Raw genomic sequence first — 16,221 nt, 5'->3', positions numbered from 1 at the left:
TATACTTGATGTACTGACTGGACTCAATTTACCACTATCAGGATTAAGAGCACAAACTTGTGATAGAGTCGCTAACATGAGTGGTGCGTACAGTGGATGCCAGGCAAAAATAAAAGAGAAGCAACCGTCAGCTTTGTTTTTTCACTGCGGAGCACATTAGGCTAATTTAATAATGCAACACGCAGTTGAAGCTTGTGAATGTGTTCGAGATTCTATCCAGTGGGTACATGAACTTGATGTCTTGCTTCAGAGATCAGGCAAATACAAGACAATCTTTGAAAATATTGTATCGTCAGACATCTACAATGGTCCAGTTAAATACATCCGCCCACTGTGTCCAACACGCTGGTTGAGCCGCTTCTCTGCAATTACATGTACTAATGATCACTACAGTGACATTGTCGATTCTTTGTCTGAATTAGCAAATGAAAAATCAGATGTAGCCGTGAAAGCACGAGGTATGCTGGACAGATTTGACAAAGGAAAGACAGTTTTAGGATTGTTGATGGCTCAGCATCCATTAGAGAAACTAAACCGTGCATTCAAAGAAAAATCAGTATCTGGCATGATTGAAGCATCTGCAATAACAGTTGAGCAATTGCGGATATTGCGAACAGAGGAAAATTACAAGATATTTGATGAAGCTGAGAAAAAGGTAACTTTCCTAGATCTGGTGCCTATTGAACTACCACGCATTCGCAAACCCCCCCAGAAGAATCACAGGTGATGGCTCAGCACACCATTCTGCAACAGGTAGAGATTACTACAGACGCCAATATTTTGAATTTGTGGACAATCATAGAACATCTGACCACTAGATTCAATGCAGACAACAATGACTTGAGGCAATATCTGGCACTTGAAAACATCTGGCAAGATTGACAACTCGGTTATAAATTTCTATCCAAAGATCTGTGCACAACGGCTTGAGTTTCAGTTGCCCATGTTCAAAGGAACAACAAAAGCAGTATCTCTGAAAGGTGCGAAGGATGCTTACTGTAAAATGCATGAAACAAGCCAGCAGATTTTAGTGAAGTGTTTCTTCTCATGAAACTTTTGCTTGTATGTCCAGTATCCAGCTGCAAATGTGAACACAGATTTTCTACATCAAGACAGTTGAAGACGTGGTTAAGGTCAACTATATCTGAATGCTGCCTCATGTGGTAGTTTGTCACACTCACAAAAGATGAGGTCGACAAGATAAATATAGAAGAGTTTATGAAAGAATTCATAAACAGATCATCACAAAGGAGGTCTACGTTTGGGAACATGTAGACTATAGGACTAAATAAATCTTACTTCAATGAAAAGTATGAATAATTATGTGCTTCATTGTATTGATGTGTAATTTTCAAGAGTTCGCAAAGACATTTTAATTATTTTTATCAAACAACATGAACAGTTTTTCAGTGGATATAAACTTATCAAGGGTAATTACTAAATTTTATTAATATTTGAAAACGTAATTCATGCAAAAGTTTAGTAACCTTACCAAGTATAATGGCCATTATACAGGAATTAATTCATTTGGCAGTTAATTTGGGACATTTGTCTTTATTCTATTAACATTTTGTGAACTGTTCACAAAATCTCACGTATACAAACCTACATGGAAACCCTGAAGTTTCGTAGCAACAAGATTACTCTGACTGAATGTTTACAGCTTTCAGGTTCACGTAATCAGAGATTACCAATTTGCAAATTGAACAGTCCACATAAGTGGTTGCAAAAATCATCCTCCCCAACAGGTGTAAAAAAATCTACGCCCCTGATTTCATAGATATAAGAGGTAGTGTACGTGTTACAAGTAAATCATGTTACTAGATAAATAATAAATTCGCAACATGTTAAAATAACACTTTAGAAGAGCTTTACTAGTTAAATATCCAAGGTTGAAAATACGTTTAGAGTATTGTTATTGTACTTCAAGTTACGTGTAACCTTTCGTACGTATATTAGAAATAATTAAATTAAGAAAGTAGGAAATAAAATAATTTTATTCACATTATACAAACGTTAAAAATTACCTACAGACAACATAAATTTGGTTTCACTAAGAAATTTAGTTTCAGTAAAGATGCTATACTCATAGAAAAATAATATTTCCATTTTCATCAACCTCCCAACGCCCGCCTTCTGCGCCTCTCGGAGGAAAAGGCGAGGCAGTCGTTCCGTGAGCCTCCGTTCGCTGGCGTTCTGCGACTCTCGGAGGAGAAGGAGAGGCAGTCGTTCCGTGAGCCTCCGTTCGCTGGCGTTCTGCGACTCTCGGAGGAGAAGGAGAGGCAGTCGTTCCGTGAGCCTCCGTTCGCTGGCGTTCTGCGACTCTCGGAGGAGAAGGAGAGGCAGTCGTTCCGTGAGCCTCCGTTCGCTGGCGTTCTGCGACTCTCGGAGGAGAAGGAGAGGCAGTCGTTCCGTGAGCCTCCGTTCGCTGGCGTTCTGCGACTCTCGGAGGAGAAGGAGAGGCAGTCGTTCCGTGAGCCTCCGTTCGCTGGCGTTCTGCGACTCTCGGAGGAGAAGGAGAGGCAGTCGTTCCGTGAGCCTCCGTTCGCTGGCGTTCTGCGACTCTCGGAGGAGAAGGAGAGGCAGTCGTTCCGTGAGCCTCCGTTCGCTGGCGTTCTGCGACTCTCGGAGGAGAAGGAGAGGCAGTCGTTCCGTGAGCCTCCGTTCGCTGGCGTTCTGCGACTCTCGGAGGAGAAGGAGAGGCAGTCGTTCCGTGAGCCTCCGTTCGCTGGCGTTCTGCGACTCTCGGAGGAGAAGGAGAGGCAGTCGTTCCGTGAGCCTCCGTTCGCTGGCGTTCTGCGACTCTCGGAGGAGAAGGAGAGGCAGTCGTTCCGTGAGCCTCCGTTCGCTGGCGTTCTGCGACTCTCGGAGGAGAAGGAGAGGCAGTCGTTCCGTGAGCCTCCGTTCGCTGGCGTTCTGCGACTCTCGGAGGAGAAGGAGAGGCAGTCGTTCCGTGAGCCTCCGTTCGCTGGCGTTCTGCGACTCTCGGAGGAGAAGGAGAGGCAGTCGTTCCGTGAGCCTCCGTTCGCTGGCGTTCTGCGACTCTCGGAGGAGAAGGAGAGGCAGTCGTTCCGTGAGCCTCCGTTCGCTGGCGTTCTGCGACTCTCGGAGGAGAAGGAGAGGCAGTCGTTCCGTGAGCCTCCGTTCGCTGGCGTTCTGCGACTCTCGGAGGAGAAGGCGAGGCAGTCGTTCCGTGAGCCTCCGTTCGCTGGCGTTCTGCGCTTTTCGCTGGAGAGGTCGTGGCAGCCATTTCGTAAACCTCCCGTCGCCGGCGTTCTGCGCTTTTCGCTGGAGAGGTCGTGGCAGCCATTTCGTAAACCTCCCGTCGCCGGCGTTCTGCGCTTTTCGCTGGAGAGGTCGTGGCAGCCATTTCGTAAACCTCCGTCGCCGGCGTTCTGCGCTTTTCGCTGGAGAGGTCGTGGAAGCCATTTCGTAAACCTCCCGTCGCCAGCGTTCTGCACTTTTCGGTGGAGAGGTCGTGGAAGCCATTTCGTAAGCCTCCCGTCGCCAGCGTTCTGCACTTTTCGGTGGAGAGGTCGTGGTAGGTGTTTCGTAAACCTCCCATTGCCGGCGTTCTGCGCTTTTCGGTGGAGAGGTCGTGGCAGCCATTTCATAAACCTCCCATCGCCGGCGTTCTGCGCTTTTCGGTGGAAAGGTCGTGGCAGCCATTTCGTAAGCCTCCCGTCGCCAGCGTTCTGCACTTTTCGCTGGAGAGGTCGTGGCAGCCATTTCGTAAGCCTCCCGTCGCCAGCGTTCTGCACATTCCGGTGGAGAGGTCGTAGTAGCCATTTGGTAAACCTCCCGTCGCCGGCGTTCAGCACTTTTCGGTGGAGAAAAGGTGGTAGCAGTTTCATAACCCTCCCGTCGCCAGCGTTCTGCACTTTTCGGTGGAGAAAAGGTGGTAGCAGTTTCATAACCCTCCCGTCGCCAGCGTTCTGCACTTTTCGGTGGAGAAAAGGTGGTAGCAGTTTCATAACCCTCCCGTCGCCAGCGTTCTGCACTTTTCGGTGGAGAAAAGGTGGTAGCAGTTTCATAACCCTCCGTCGCCAGCGTTCTGCACTTTCGGTGGAGAAAGGTGGTAGCAGTTTCATAACCCTCCGTCGCCAGCGTTCTGCACTTTTCGGTGGAGAAAAGGTGGTAGCAGTTTCATAACCCTCCCGTCGCCAGCGTTCTGCACTTTTCGATGGAGAAAAGGTGGTAGCAGTTTCATAACCCTCCTGTCGCCAGCGTTCTGCACTTTTCGGTGGAGAGGTCGCGGTAGGTGTTTCGTAAGCCACCCGTCGCCAGCGTTCTGCACTTTCCGGTGGAGAGGTCGTGGTAGCCATTTTGTAAACCTCCCGTCGCCGGCGTTCAGCACTTTTCGGTGGAGAAAAGGTGGTAGCAGTTTCATAACCCTCCCGTCGCCCAAGACTAACAATTTCGCTGTAAAGCATAGTGTTTGTGGTAGCAAGAGTATTAATATTTATTTTTGACTGTTCTCCATCTGGTTTATTTTCTATTTTCTTTTCCATAATTGTACTATCATAATAACCCGTAACGATGGATAACGTTTATTTGGGTTTAACGAACAAACATTCATAAATATCAGGTTAAAGGAAGGAAAGCAACATACCAACCGAAATTTGTTACTCCCTTATAATTATTCCGCTCTCTTAAAAAAAATTGTTTAAAATAACGACCTGAAGAAATCAGACAGAAGTCGTTATTGTGATGATCCGGCATTTATACAATGTGTTTTTGTTGAATCCTGGGAGTTCTGGAATTGCGCGTGATCACAAATATACAGCTGTATATGCTAACGAGAAAAGTCCGAATATGAACCTGCTCATTGTTTAGTGAAGGGACGGAAGGTTGGTTGTTGGGTTCAACGTGTTGCTGTTGTGTGATGAAGTAGTGCTGTTTTGTTCCGGCTTTGTTTAATTTGATTTAATACATTCAAGAGTTGTGTGCGTTAGCCCTGGTCGAGTGTGATTCATGTTGTGCGAGTAGTTCTTTCATCAATCTCTGTAGCATTTTGAGAAGTCGTCTCTTTTTGTCCTGTGGGCGTTAAAATATTGTAATTTTGTGTCTTTATGTTTTGTTGAACTGGAATGGCTATGACTATCCGCCCTTTTTCTGCGATTCCTTCGTTTTGTAGAGCCCGCGGACTTGTTACCTTCGGTGGTAATAGATGCTATAAACGAACATGTAGGGGGGAGCCGTTCCGAGTGTTTGCAACATTTTAGTGGAGGGCGATATGGGCGCCGCTGTCGTCGCTTAGACTCTATTGAATAAAAGAGACTCTGTCTTTAATGGATTAAATGTTCGAGTAGAGCTCTCTGGACAAAATATGAAATGAATTACAATCCGGTCAGCTCCTTATGAATTACTCCACGAGGCGACAATGTCAGAACTAAGTAAATAGGGCAACGTCTTTAAAATAGAACAAGAGCAGTAGCATCAAACGCGCCCAGAAGTGTGTACGGGGAGTAGAAGAGCATGTGTACACATGAAAGAGCTCATCCTCAACTTTATAAAAATTAAAGGTTTCACGCTCATGGTCCACTATCTAGGCATACAACGAATTTGCCATCGCTTTGAGCTCAATGAGCATATGTCGGACCAGTCCAAAGTGTTTAGTGTTAAGGCATCTGAGCAACGATTGTACTGTTAAGTGCCCAATATGTAATGGCGACCACGCGACATCACTATGTCCGAAACTTTTGTCGTGGTACTTGAGCAAGATGTCTTGAAACAAGACCACAAGGAAGGCTGCTATCGAAGAACAAAGAAAGGCCCGATCCTCACAGGTGCAATCCTCGGTACTGACAGTAGAGGGAGTCTGAGCTTCTGTAACGAGTTGCGACGGGACAGAAGTCTGTGAGAAACCTCAGGTCTCTATGTTTGATCTGGGGGAGGTTGGGGCCTCTCAGGAAGCTCAAGTTCGCCATTGTAACCCAGGAGACGTCAAAACCTCTGAGGGAGCTCAGGTCCCCTTGTTAATTACAGAGGGATAGAGGCCTCTAAGGAGACTCAGGACTCCAAGGCAAGTTCAGTTGAGAGGGAGGTTCAGGTCTCTGAGGGAGTCCAGATCGCCTCACAGGCACAAAGGGACCTGGGTCCCCTCTTTGGTTGGAGAGTAAGACCTTAAACTGATAAGGGATGAACTGCCCTCTCCATCCCTCTCTGTAGAGGTTTGTTCCCCCACGTATATTTGATTGATTTCCCCAGTCTCTCAAGCTTGCTGGGATCATTAGAGGAAGGAGAAGTACTCGAAACCGGACAACCTCTGAATCTCCCGGACCCAAGTCTGGGAGACATTAAAGTTATACGGTGGTTATCCCATCCAGATGACCACCCAGTTGATAAATGTAACGAGCCAGGCAGTTAAAGGCTCCAGGCATGCAGCTAAAGAAAAGAGGAAGTGAACTGTCCCACTCGAAAGGTTGATGGGTTTTCTGCTTAACTATTAACATCCAGTGAATGTGTAGTCTTGCCAAGCAGTTCTATGCGTTCTCCCTCTTCAACCATTTTAGAGATGATGTAATTTTTCTGCAGAAGACCAATATTTCCTTTATAAATCGTTTTCCTCTCAAAACGTTTTGGTCATTTGGTCCAACACATGCACATGGACAGGTTCTTGATAGCGCAGGTCAATATCGTCCTTGGTGGTGACTTCATCTGTGACTTGGATCCCAACCTCGACAAGATTGGGGTGAATCCCTTTATTAGTGATTGGAATAAGCAGCCTCTGCGATCAGTGTTGTAAGACTGCGACTTCCGCGATGTTTGGCGTACACTTTATGAAACTGCCTATATGACCACTTGGACCAGACAGGGCGTATCTTCTCGCCTGGCCCGCTATGGCTAGGTGGCTTAAAGCGTTCGAATCATAATCCGAGGGTCGCGAGTTCAAAACCCCATCGCACTAAACATGCTCGCCCTTTCAGCCGTGGAGCATTATAATGTGACGGTATTTCCCACTATTCTTTGGTAAAAGAGTAACCCAAGAGTTGGCCATGGGTGGTGATGGCTAGTTGCCTTCCCTCTAGTCTTACACTGCTAAATTAGAGACGGCTAGCGCAGATAGCCCTCGTGTAGCTTTGCACGAAATTAAAAAAAAAAAAACTTTTCTCCTGGACCGTTTCTTCGTAACAGTTGGCCTGAAGCAGAGCCTAGTCAGAGCTACAGTCTATTGGGTTGGTGATGTTTCTTTTCACATGTCCAACCATCAGGCCTTTTAACTCATATTCCAGAATTTTACCCTTGTTTTTAGTGGTCCAGGAATGTGGAAACTAAATGTCTTCCTACTTGCTGAGGATGATATGGGAGACGAATTGATCACCTTTGTTCCATTGACACTATTAATGAGACCTGATAGATGGGTTTCAAAGAAGCCTGTGCTTCCTTGTTGAGGCAGTCTGGCATGAGGCATTCGCAAATCCACTGTCTCGCCTTGCGAGGAAAGCAGGACACCTTGGCAACCTTGCTTAGGAGCAAATCGATGGATCAGTGGATACTTATAGACATTGAATGGCGTAACATCCTCAATACGTGCCTCAACAATTTAGCCAATTATATTTGGCTTCATCCGTGGACGAGGGAGTTTGGCGAGATGTTACAAAGTTCTCGCCAACCCTCGATCCTTCACAATTTAAACAACTAGCGAAATATATTACTCTGGGTGAATGTTGGACGGCAATTTGGTTCATGTCACTTAATGAGTGTCCGGGATCGGATGGTCTGTCAGTGAAATTCTATCGCTACGTGTGGTATGTTATCGGACCTCTCGTTGTTACACTTTCTAACGACTGTTTGACTCTCGGGTCCATTCCTCGAGATACACTGGATGGGTTAATTACTCTAATCTCTAAGAATCCCACCCAGTCCAGATATCTTTCCTCGTGGCATCCCTCATCACTCCTGAATGTAGATGCAAATATTTTAACTAAAGTCCTATGTGCTCATTTGAGTGCTGTTATGCTTCATCTTTCGTCCATATCACTCAGACGTGTAGTGTGCAGGCCAGAAGTATCCAACAAATCTTGGTGCTTCTACGTGATCTGTTCTACTACAACACAGACAGAGGAAAATTCCTGCAATTTTTGTGTCGCTCGATCGGAGTAAGGTCTTTGATCTAGTCCACCACACATTTTTGTGGTATGTTCTGGAGAGATATGGTTTTCCTCCAGTTTTGTGCAGTATGTGCAAACCTTTTATACGTCTTTTTCGAGCAAGCTTTTAGTAAATGGATACTCTAACATTTCTCGGGGTGTTCTTAAAGGATGTCCATTATCACCATCTCTCTATATCAGGGGTGGGCAACTCCATGTTCCCTAGTCACAATTGGCCAGCTCGAGTTTAGAAATCAACTGTTTCCATCATTTATTTTTTATCGCAAATTTGATAATCAGCAACTGCACTGCCTCACTTCATCACCGATGTCGCACGCATCATCACTGCTACAAACTCCGCCCATTTTGTAGCGTCAGTCTAGTTTAGATGTTTGTTATCGAGTGTGCATTGTTTTGCATGCACTTGCACACATATTTTTGTTGTACAACTTTCAAGTGTTTAAATACATTTTGTTTTTAATCCTATAATATTGGATAAGTGGATAATTTGAACATGAAACAATCCAGATGATGTTGAACACTCAGAAAATAAAGACAATTTGATTGATTCTGGCATCAATCTCCACTCACGTGGCTTTGTGTAACAAAGTTTTTAGGAATAATAAAGTATACAACCTTAAGTCACACTTTAACAATTTTCACAACGAATTTGATGTAAAATTTCCAGTTACTAGCAAAAATCATGTAAATGAAATTACCCGTCTGAAAGCACAACTTCATGAATAAAACGGAGGCCTAACTTAAAGTTGTTTTATCATTGATTGTTTGTTTGTTTTTTGGAATTTCGCACAAAGCTCCTCGAGTGCTATCTGTCCCTAATTTTGCAGTGTAAGACTAGAGGGAAGGCAGCTAGTCATCTCCACCCACCGCCAACTCTTGGGCTACTCTTTTACCAACGAATAGTGGGATTGACCGTAACATTTTTACGCCCCCACGGCTGGGAGGGCGAGCATGTTTAGCGCGACGCGGGCGCGAACCCGCGACCCTCGGATTACGAGTCGCACGCCTTACGCGCTTCGCCATGCCAGGCCAGGGTAATAGTTAAAATTTATACAATAATTTGCATCGTCAATAACACTTTTAATACTTTGTTCGAAAACAACTTTATTACTTTGTCTCCTGTCTGTATGTTTAAATTTCTCTAAAAAGAGGAGTATTATACAAAGATTAAAACTTTTACTTCATGTGTGTTTTCTTATAGCAAAGCTACATCGGGCTATCTACTGACCACACCGAGAGGAATCGAATCCGTGATTTTAGGGTTGTAAATCTGATGACTTACCTCTGTACTAGCGGGTGCCTTTTATTTTATACAACAATTTATTTATGCAATAATATTGGTGTGAAAATTGGAGACAAAATAATTTGTACACGTTTTACAAAGGTGTACTTTCACTTATACTTAGCTTATATTATTACTGTAGGAATTTAACAAGTATACTATGACAGTACAACTTTTCAATTTTGTGAAAAATCATTAGCTTTAATAAAATTTACAAGTAATCAAATTACTGCATTCGTCCATTTTCTGACACCCATCGATCACTTTGAAATGTACACAGAAGTTGTGAAAGTATGGAACACATTTCCAAAGTGTTCGTAGTTTCTTTCAGACAGTGTTCTGAAGAATGCTGTTTTACATATCATACATAACCAACAATCGCCTTACAGCTAAATGAACGACTTACTCTTTGTTAATATTTAAAATACCAGAACTTTCAGACTGTGTATCTTGAAAAACACATAAAAAACTTATATGTCGATACTAAGTTTATAAAACTAAACAACACGCATATAAGTTGAAGAATTACAAAAATTAGACACAATCAGTGTCAAACACTGACATCAAGGCAAGCTTCTTTTTGAGGATGGTTACACACAAAGTGTGGGACTGAAAGATATTTCAGACGATGGCCTTTGCTCGTTAAACATACTGAAAAGAATGTTAGGTGTTATATTCTGCATCTAACAAAACTTTAGGTATATTAAAACTTACCTAGACTAGGACTGTGTTGTAATGCAAAAGTAGAATAAAGTCTGACACTGCGAAGTAACACAAACCATTTGTTTATTTTTGAATTTCGCGCAATGCTACACGAGAGCTATCTGCGCTAGCCGTCCCTAATTTAGCAGTGTGAGACTAGATAGAAGGCAGCTAGTCATCACCACCCACCGCCAACTCTTGGGCTTCTCTTTTACCAACGAATAGTGTGATTGACCGTCAAATTATAACGCCCCCACGGCTGAAAGGGCGAGCATGTTTGGTGCGACCGGGATTCAAACCTGCGACCCTCAGGTTACGAGTCGAACCCCTAAACCCACCTGTCCATGCCGGGCGACACAAACCATCTTGGTTGAGAAAATACACAGAGTTAGAATTACCAAATCTATTTCACAGTCATTGGGTAGCTATTGCAAGGATACATGATTAAATTTTTGGGAAAATGAATTATATAATTCATTGTTTATCATAAACATACTTAAAATCAGTTACTGTAATACTTTTATAATATTAATATTCACTTTAGAAATAGCTTAATAATAATCAGTTAGTGTGAATTATAATACATGGTATATTTAATAATTTATTCTATACATGTATATTATATTTTAATTCGTGACATTTTTTTACATAATGTTTACATTATTAAACTTTTTGCGACTGGTTACATGCCAAAGGCCATTTTATTGAACTACCATTTTATAAATATATGTCGATAGGTTTGAAATGAAATTGTAGATTATAATTAAATTTTGATATTATGTATGAGTTAATTTCTTAATTTAAAAATAAATATTAAAAGAGCACATCTAAATATAGATTTTAGTGACTGACGTGGTATGTCGAATGCAGCATCGCTCAAAATTAGATGTGTGTGATGCCAAAATACTAAGTCTATAGTTCCGTTCAAACTAGGAGCTCAAATTACTACTATTAACAAGCTGCATTATGAAATAAGAACCTCATATATTTTTATTTTGCTGAGATACGGTTTATGCTCTCAGTGAAACAAAGTGGTCTGGTTCACCTTTTCAAATTTTTGGAAACGGTTCCGCACATACACTTACCTTAATACAGAACATATGAATAACCAATCGACAGGTTAGAATAACCCCTATTAGTTTACTCAGCCATTTTAATTTGTGAAAAGACTACTACTTTAGTTCGAACCAAGATTTCAAGATGGCAGGTTGTATCTTTATTATGCTTGAAGTTTCATATCTTTTAAAATTTAAATATGTTTTAATTATTAAGCTTCATAAGTTACAATGGAATTCTATAGTATTAGTATAGTTAGTTACGATTTTTTGGGTTATTAAAATGTAAATATAAAACATAATTTATTTTATTTGATATTCTTCAGTTGCAAAATTTTTAAAACTTAGCAATCGAGTTCAAAGATCGCAATGAGAAGAGATAATTGTTTCCTTTACTTTTTGATTTATTATTCTATATTTAAAAAAAATAAGTTTATTAATTTATTTCGAAATGGTAATAATTTATGAACATATATAATAATTGAAATGTGACTGTATATCACAAAATAATGGTCACTAAAACACAGTCAAGACAGAGAAAACTAAAGGTCAGTTTTAGGTTATTGGATACAACGTGGGTGCACGTGCAATGCGTCAATGCAAGTTATGTAATGTCAGCTAGACATGAATGAAAGGTCAATATAATAAAAAATAATAAATAGATTTGTAAATATATAGCTTTACGAGACTTAAAAGCTTTTGCCATTAATATTAAATAAAATGTAAAAAGACGTAGGTAGTTACAGCATGTGACTAACTTTTGTTTTGATAAACGTTTCCAGTAAATGTCTCACATTGAAATAGAATGCTTATTCTAAGCGGACTGAAACACTGATTGTTTTAGTAATTATCTATAATGAGTAATATATTAAAATAAAAGTTAATTATAATGCACTGTCCGTATCCATGTATTTACAATATATTTATAATTTATGTTTCAATGTACGTATGCAGTGACACACACATATATGTTAAACACAATTTTTGTACCTATACATATTAGGTGTTACAAATGTCACTTGTAGGTTGATCAGTCTATTTCGCAATATTCAGCTGAACCAATAGCTCGACCATATTTACATGAATTGTCTTTTATTCACATTTTATCAAATGTATAGAAATCGCCAGAGGTCTGTGATTTTTTTATATGAAACTAACTTCTCATCATAGTATATGTTATAAGTGAAATTTTGGATAAACATTTGTTAACAAAACGTTAAAATGCTTTACGATACTATTTACTACAATTTTTTAGTTTCTAAATAGAAGTCAAGCTTAGCGTTTCATGGTTAAATTACACACCATGAATGTTAGTTTTTAACAAGCCTCGACTTGACATAGAAAAGTCATGTTTTATCATAACTCGATGTAAAATCACTATTATATGAATGAAAAATCACATATTTAACAAGCTCTTTGAAACATTTGTAAAGAAAGCTTCAACTTCAAGATACATTAAAATACCATTTAAGAAAACTGGGTGGGCTAGAAAGTCGTGTGTAACATCTTATTACAATTAGTAACTGTTATACTATTTTAATCGATACTTTGATACATTTCCAATCGGATGTAAATGTCTCATCTAAAGCTAAATATATAACTAAAGGATGTAACATTAATTACTGGCATAGTGTTTTAACAGATACTGTATAAAATTCTTGCCAACACTACGAACTAGAGTACTGTCATTAAGTTCTCTATAGGTGATAAACTTTTAACGTTAGATTCCAGAAAGTAGTCGTATATTTGGATGGAATATAGGGTTTGTTGTTGGTCTATACAAAAGCAAAATTCGATTATTTCGATATTTTTCTGTTACTTGTACTTGGCCTAAGACCTAACGATTTCTTTTTATTGCTAGAAACAACGCTGTAGCGACAATACGAACATCAGTTCACAAAACAGATATCAATGATCACAAAACTAATACAAAACTGCTTCTCTTGCTACCAGGCGTCTTTTAATATTTAATATAAAAACGTATTTACTTTTTATTATTTGAAAATATCAAAAATTATTATACTTTCAGAGAACTTTGATTCTCAGGTAGTCTCCTGCTAAAATCAAGGGTTCGATTCCCCTTCGATGGACACAGCAGATGTCGTTTTAGTATAAGAAAACATGCACACAAACACACCCTCAGACAAAAGTGTCTAAATTGTGAGATGAATGATACTGATATTTGTATACCTATCGAAATAATTACACCTCCAAAATGTTATATTATCTATATAACTTACTCTGTTAAACGAAAAATATGTGTTCTAGATCAAAAACAGAAAATAGTTACGTAGAAGTAGAAACTAATTTTTCATTGAACTATGAAGTATTGTGAATATATATTTAGCTTTCTGTAATGCTAAATAAAGTGTAAAAATATATATATAAATTTATTTTGAACCGAAACCATTGTGGATATCAATGTATAGTGGACACATAATTTGTTTTAGTTGTGACATTTATTGTATAATAATGGACAGTAATGTTTTGTTTTTAATTGTTTTTTTTTGGATTTCACACAAAGATACACGAGGGCTCTCTGCGCTAGCCGTCTATAATTTAGCAGTGTAAGACTAGAGAGAAGGCAGGTAGTCATCACCACTCATCGCCAACTCTTGGGCTACTCTTTTACTAACAAATAGTGGGATTGATCATCACGTTACAATGACCCCACGGCTGAAATGGCGTGTATGTTTGGTGCGACGGGGATTCTAACTCGCGACCTTCAGATTGCGAGTCGAGCGCCTTAACCACCTGGCAATGCTGGGCTTTAATAGACAGTAAACCTATGTGTTTATGATACTTTACTTGCATGTATTTTATGTTGCACGGATATGGTATATCAAGGTGAGCACGACAGGGAACAGGGTAGATTAGTTTTGTGTAGTTTCTAAAACAAATAAACTTTGATTATCTGTCCATATGTTTCATTTATTGTAATCTACTTGAATAAGTATATTATATGATAGGTATTAGATTGAAGTGTGTTTTAGAAACTAAGAAGTTTTCTTAAGTAGTACAAGTCAGGGTTAGATTTTACACATACTCTGGAAACAATAGATAGCTTAGTGCAGCATCGTTCTACTAAATAACGTGAACTTGTCTTTTATGAACTGTACGTTATGCTTAAAATATTTAACAAATAAAGTAAAATATATTTCGTATGTAAATTAAACAAGTATAAAAAACTCGCTACATAAAAATCTATGTAGAAAATCTAATAAACTTGACAACTGGAACCTAACAAGACAGGGATGGAAGGGAACATATCATTTGACCAGCTAATGATCACTTACCAGACTAACTGTCTCAACTTTAGATGGAGAATAAAATCTCTATGTTACGAATTTTACCACTTCTTCTATCGCAACCTCGGTGTTTCAATAGAATCATTATAATTTTCTTTCAGTTATACTTAGAATACCTTTTATGAAGAATTTACAATAGAGTAACATTTTACGACTGGATAATATAGTTCTAATTGTTTCACCAGTAAAGAAGCCAATAATGTGGGTATTTTATCCTCCATGTTAAGTTGATACATCTTAATCTGCTAAGTGATCATTAATGGACCATAAAATTCGGCAGTAAACGGAACAGAAACAGTAGAGCGGATTTTGGGTGCAACCACTGAACAACAACAAACCATGGAACAGCCCACAGAGTTACCTGATTTCAAACCATCCGTTTAAATGTGAATGGAAGGATGGTTTGAAAAATGTTCGGGAAATAGAAAACGGTTCTTGCAATCGGGAGTATCCACCTTCTTCAGATCACTCAAACAAAGGTCAGTTTAGAGAAGGTATTTATGCATGGTGAGACGGACTGACAAGGGGATACAGCAATGCCATGCTATCCTAGGACATACCCAATTCATCCAACTGCGCCTGGATAGAAAGGCCAAAATGAACATCGACAGACCATCTATTCTGAAAAAGCATGGTCCACTGAGGAAGAGAAGCACAACCCCGATGTTATGTTGTGGTAAGGAATGAAGTTTTTAAGTATACAGAAAAGACAGTTGCAAATGGTGGCGGTGTAGAGGAGGTTCATGAGACTCAGTGTATAAATTCTGGACTGGATTAGTGTGGGAGGACCTTGTGTAGAGCCGAAGCCCCTGATAGTAAACAGAGTCCAACATCTTCAAGGCTGAGGTCCTGGTAGAGTCACAGACCAGATACCCATAGTCCAGTTTTGATCGAATGAGGGTACGATAAATTTTTAGCATAGAGCATCACGTGAAAGAGATGACATGAGGATGTTCAGTCCAGTTATACACTTGACATGTATTTGCTTGATTTTTGGAATACAGATTAGCTTACAGTGAGAGGATAAGACCCAATAACTTTGTCTCAGGGACCACAGAAAGCACAACTTCATCGAGACGGAGCTCTGGATCAGGGAGAATATCTTTTGGTGGCAGAAGTGCATGGAAATGGTTGTAGAACGACAAAAGGTAAAACCGTTTGCTGTGGTCCACTTTATTACATGATTGAGGGCAATCTGTAGCTGTCATTCAATAAATCTCATGTTTTGGCGACTGACATTAGATATGGAAGTAGTCAATGTTGAGTTTATTTGCAACTGTAGATGGGAGTTGTCCACTGATGGTATTAATCTTTACAATGAAAAGCGACACTGAAGACGCAGTCGTGAGGGACTCCAAGTTCCTCTGAAAAAGAACTGAAAGGTGTTAAACCAAGAAGGATTTGGAATCGCCAATCTATTAAAAGTGTTTAATAAAGGTAAGCAAATGGCCATACAATCCGTTTAAGTTGGTGTATTGCATAGTATCATAAGTTTTCTGAAGGTCAAAAGTACAGACGCAAGATGTTGTTACTTCAGAAAGGCTTCCTTGATTGATGTTTCAAGTCGAATCAGGTAGTCAATGGTGGAGCGCCGTTATGTGATCCCACAGTGGGTGGGCGAGAGGAAGGTGTTTGTTTCGAGGAACCACACAAGAAGGGCATTAATCATTTTCTCTAAGATCTTAAAAAGACAGTTTGTCAAAGCAATTGGATGGTAGTTTCAAGGAATCTTAGGATCCTTCCTAGGCTAAGAATAAAGG

General features: G+C 40.2%; 1 protein-coding gene across 1 annotated transcript; it reads right to left on the bottom strand.

Moving 5' to 3' along the window:
- Positions 1-1,979: 1,979 nt before the first annotated feature.
- LOC143226152 (uncharacterized) lies at positions 1,980-4,701 on the bottom strand. The gene is made up of 2 exons (XM_076456739.1): positions 4,095-4,701; positions 1,980-4,038 (listed from the first exon to the last, which is right to left on the bottom strand). Exons 1-2 carry the CDS (start codon positions 4,509-4,511, stop codon positions 2,017-2,019), a joined length of 2,439 nt encoding a protein of 812 aa, XP_076312854.1. The 5' UTR covers positions 4,512-4,701; the 3' UTR covers positions 1,980-2,016.
- Positions 4,702-16,221: the final 11,520 nt, after the last annotated feature.

The sequence above is a fragment of the Tachypleus tridentatus genome, chromosome 9 (genome assembly GCF_004210375.1).
Source record: "Tachypleus tridentatus isolate NWPU-2018 chromosome 9, ASM421037v1, whole genome shotgun sequence".
Taxonomy (NCBI): domain Eukaryota; kingdom Metazoa; phylum Arthropoda; class Merostomata; order Xiphosura; family Limulidae; genus Tachypleus; species Tachypleus tridentatus.
The sequence above is the reverse complement of the archived record's forward strand: the minus strand, read 5'-3'. Positions and strand labels throughout refer to the sequence as shown.

What these genes read in the sequence shown, in the direction of transcription:
- LOC143226152 (XM_076456739.1), bottom strand. Translation starts at nt 4,511, where the DNA reads ATGGAAAAGAAAATAGAAAATAAACCAGATGGAGAACAGTCAAAAATA. An exon ending in CAGAACGCTGGCGACGGAGG is followed by an intron (nt 4,039 to 4,094) that starts GTTATGAAACTG and finishes CTGGCGACGGAG; the next exon opens with GGTTATGAAACTGCTACCAC.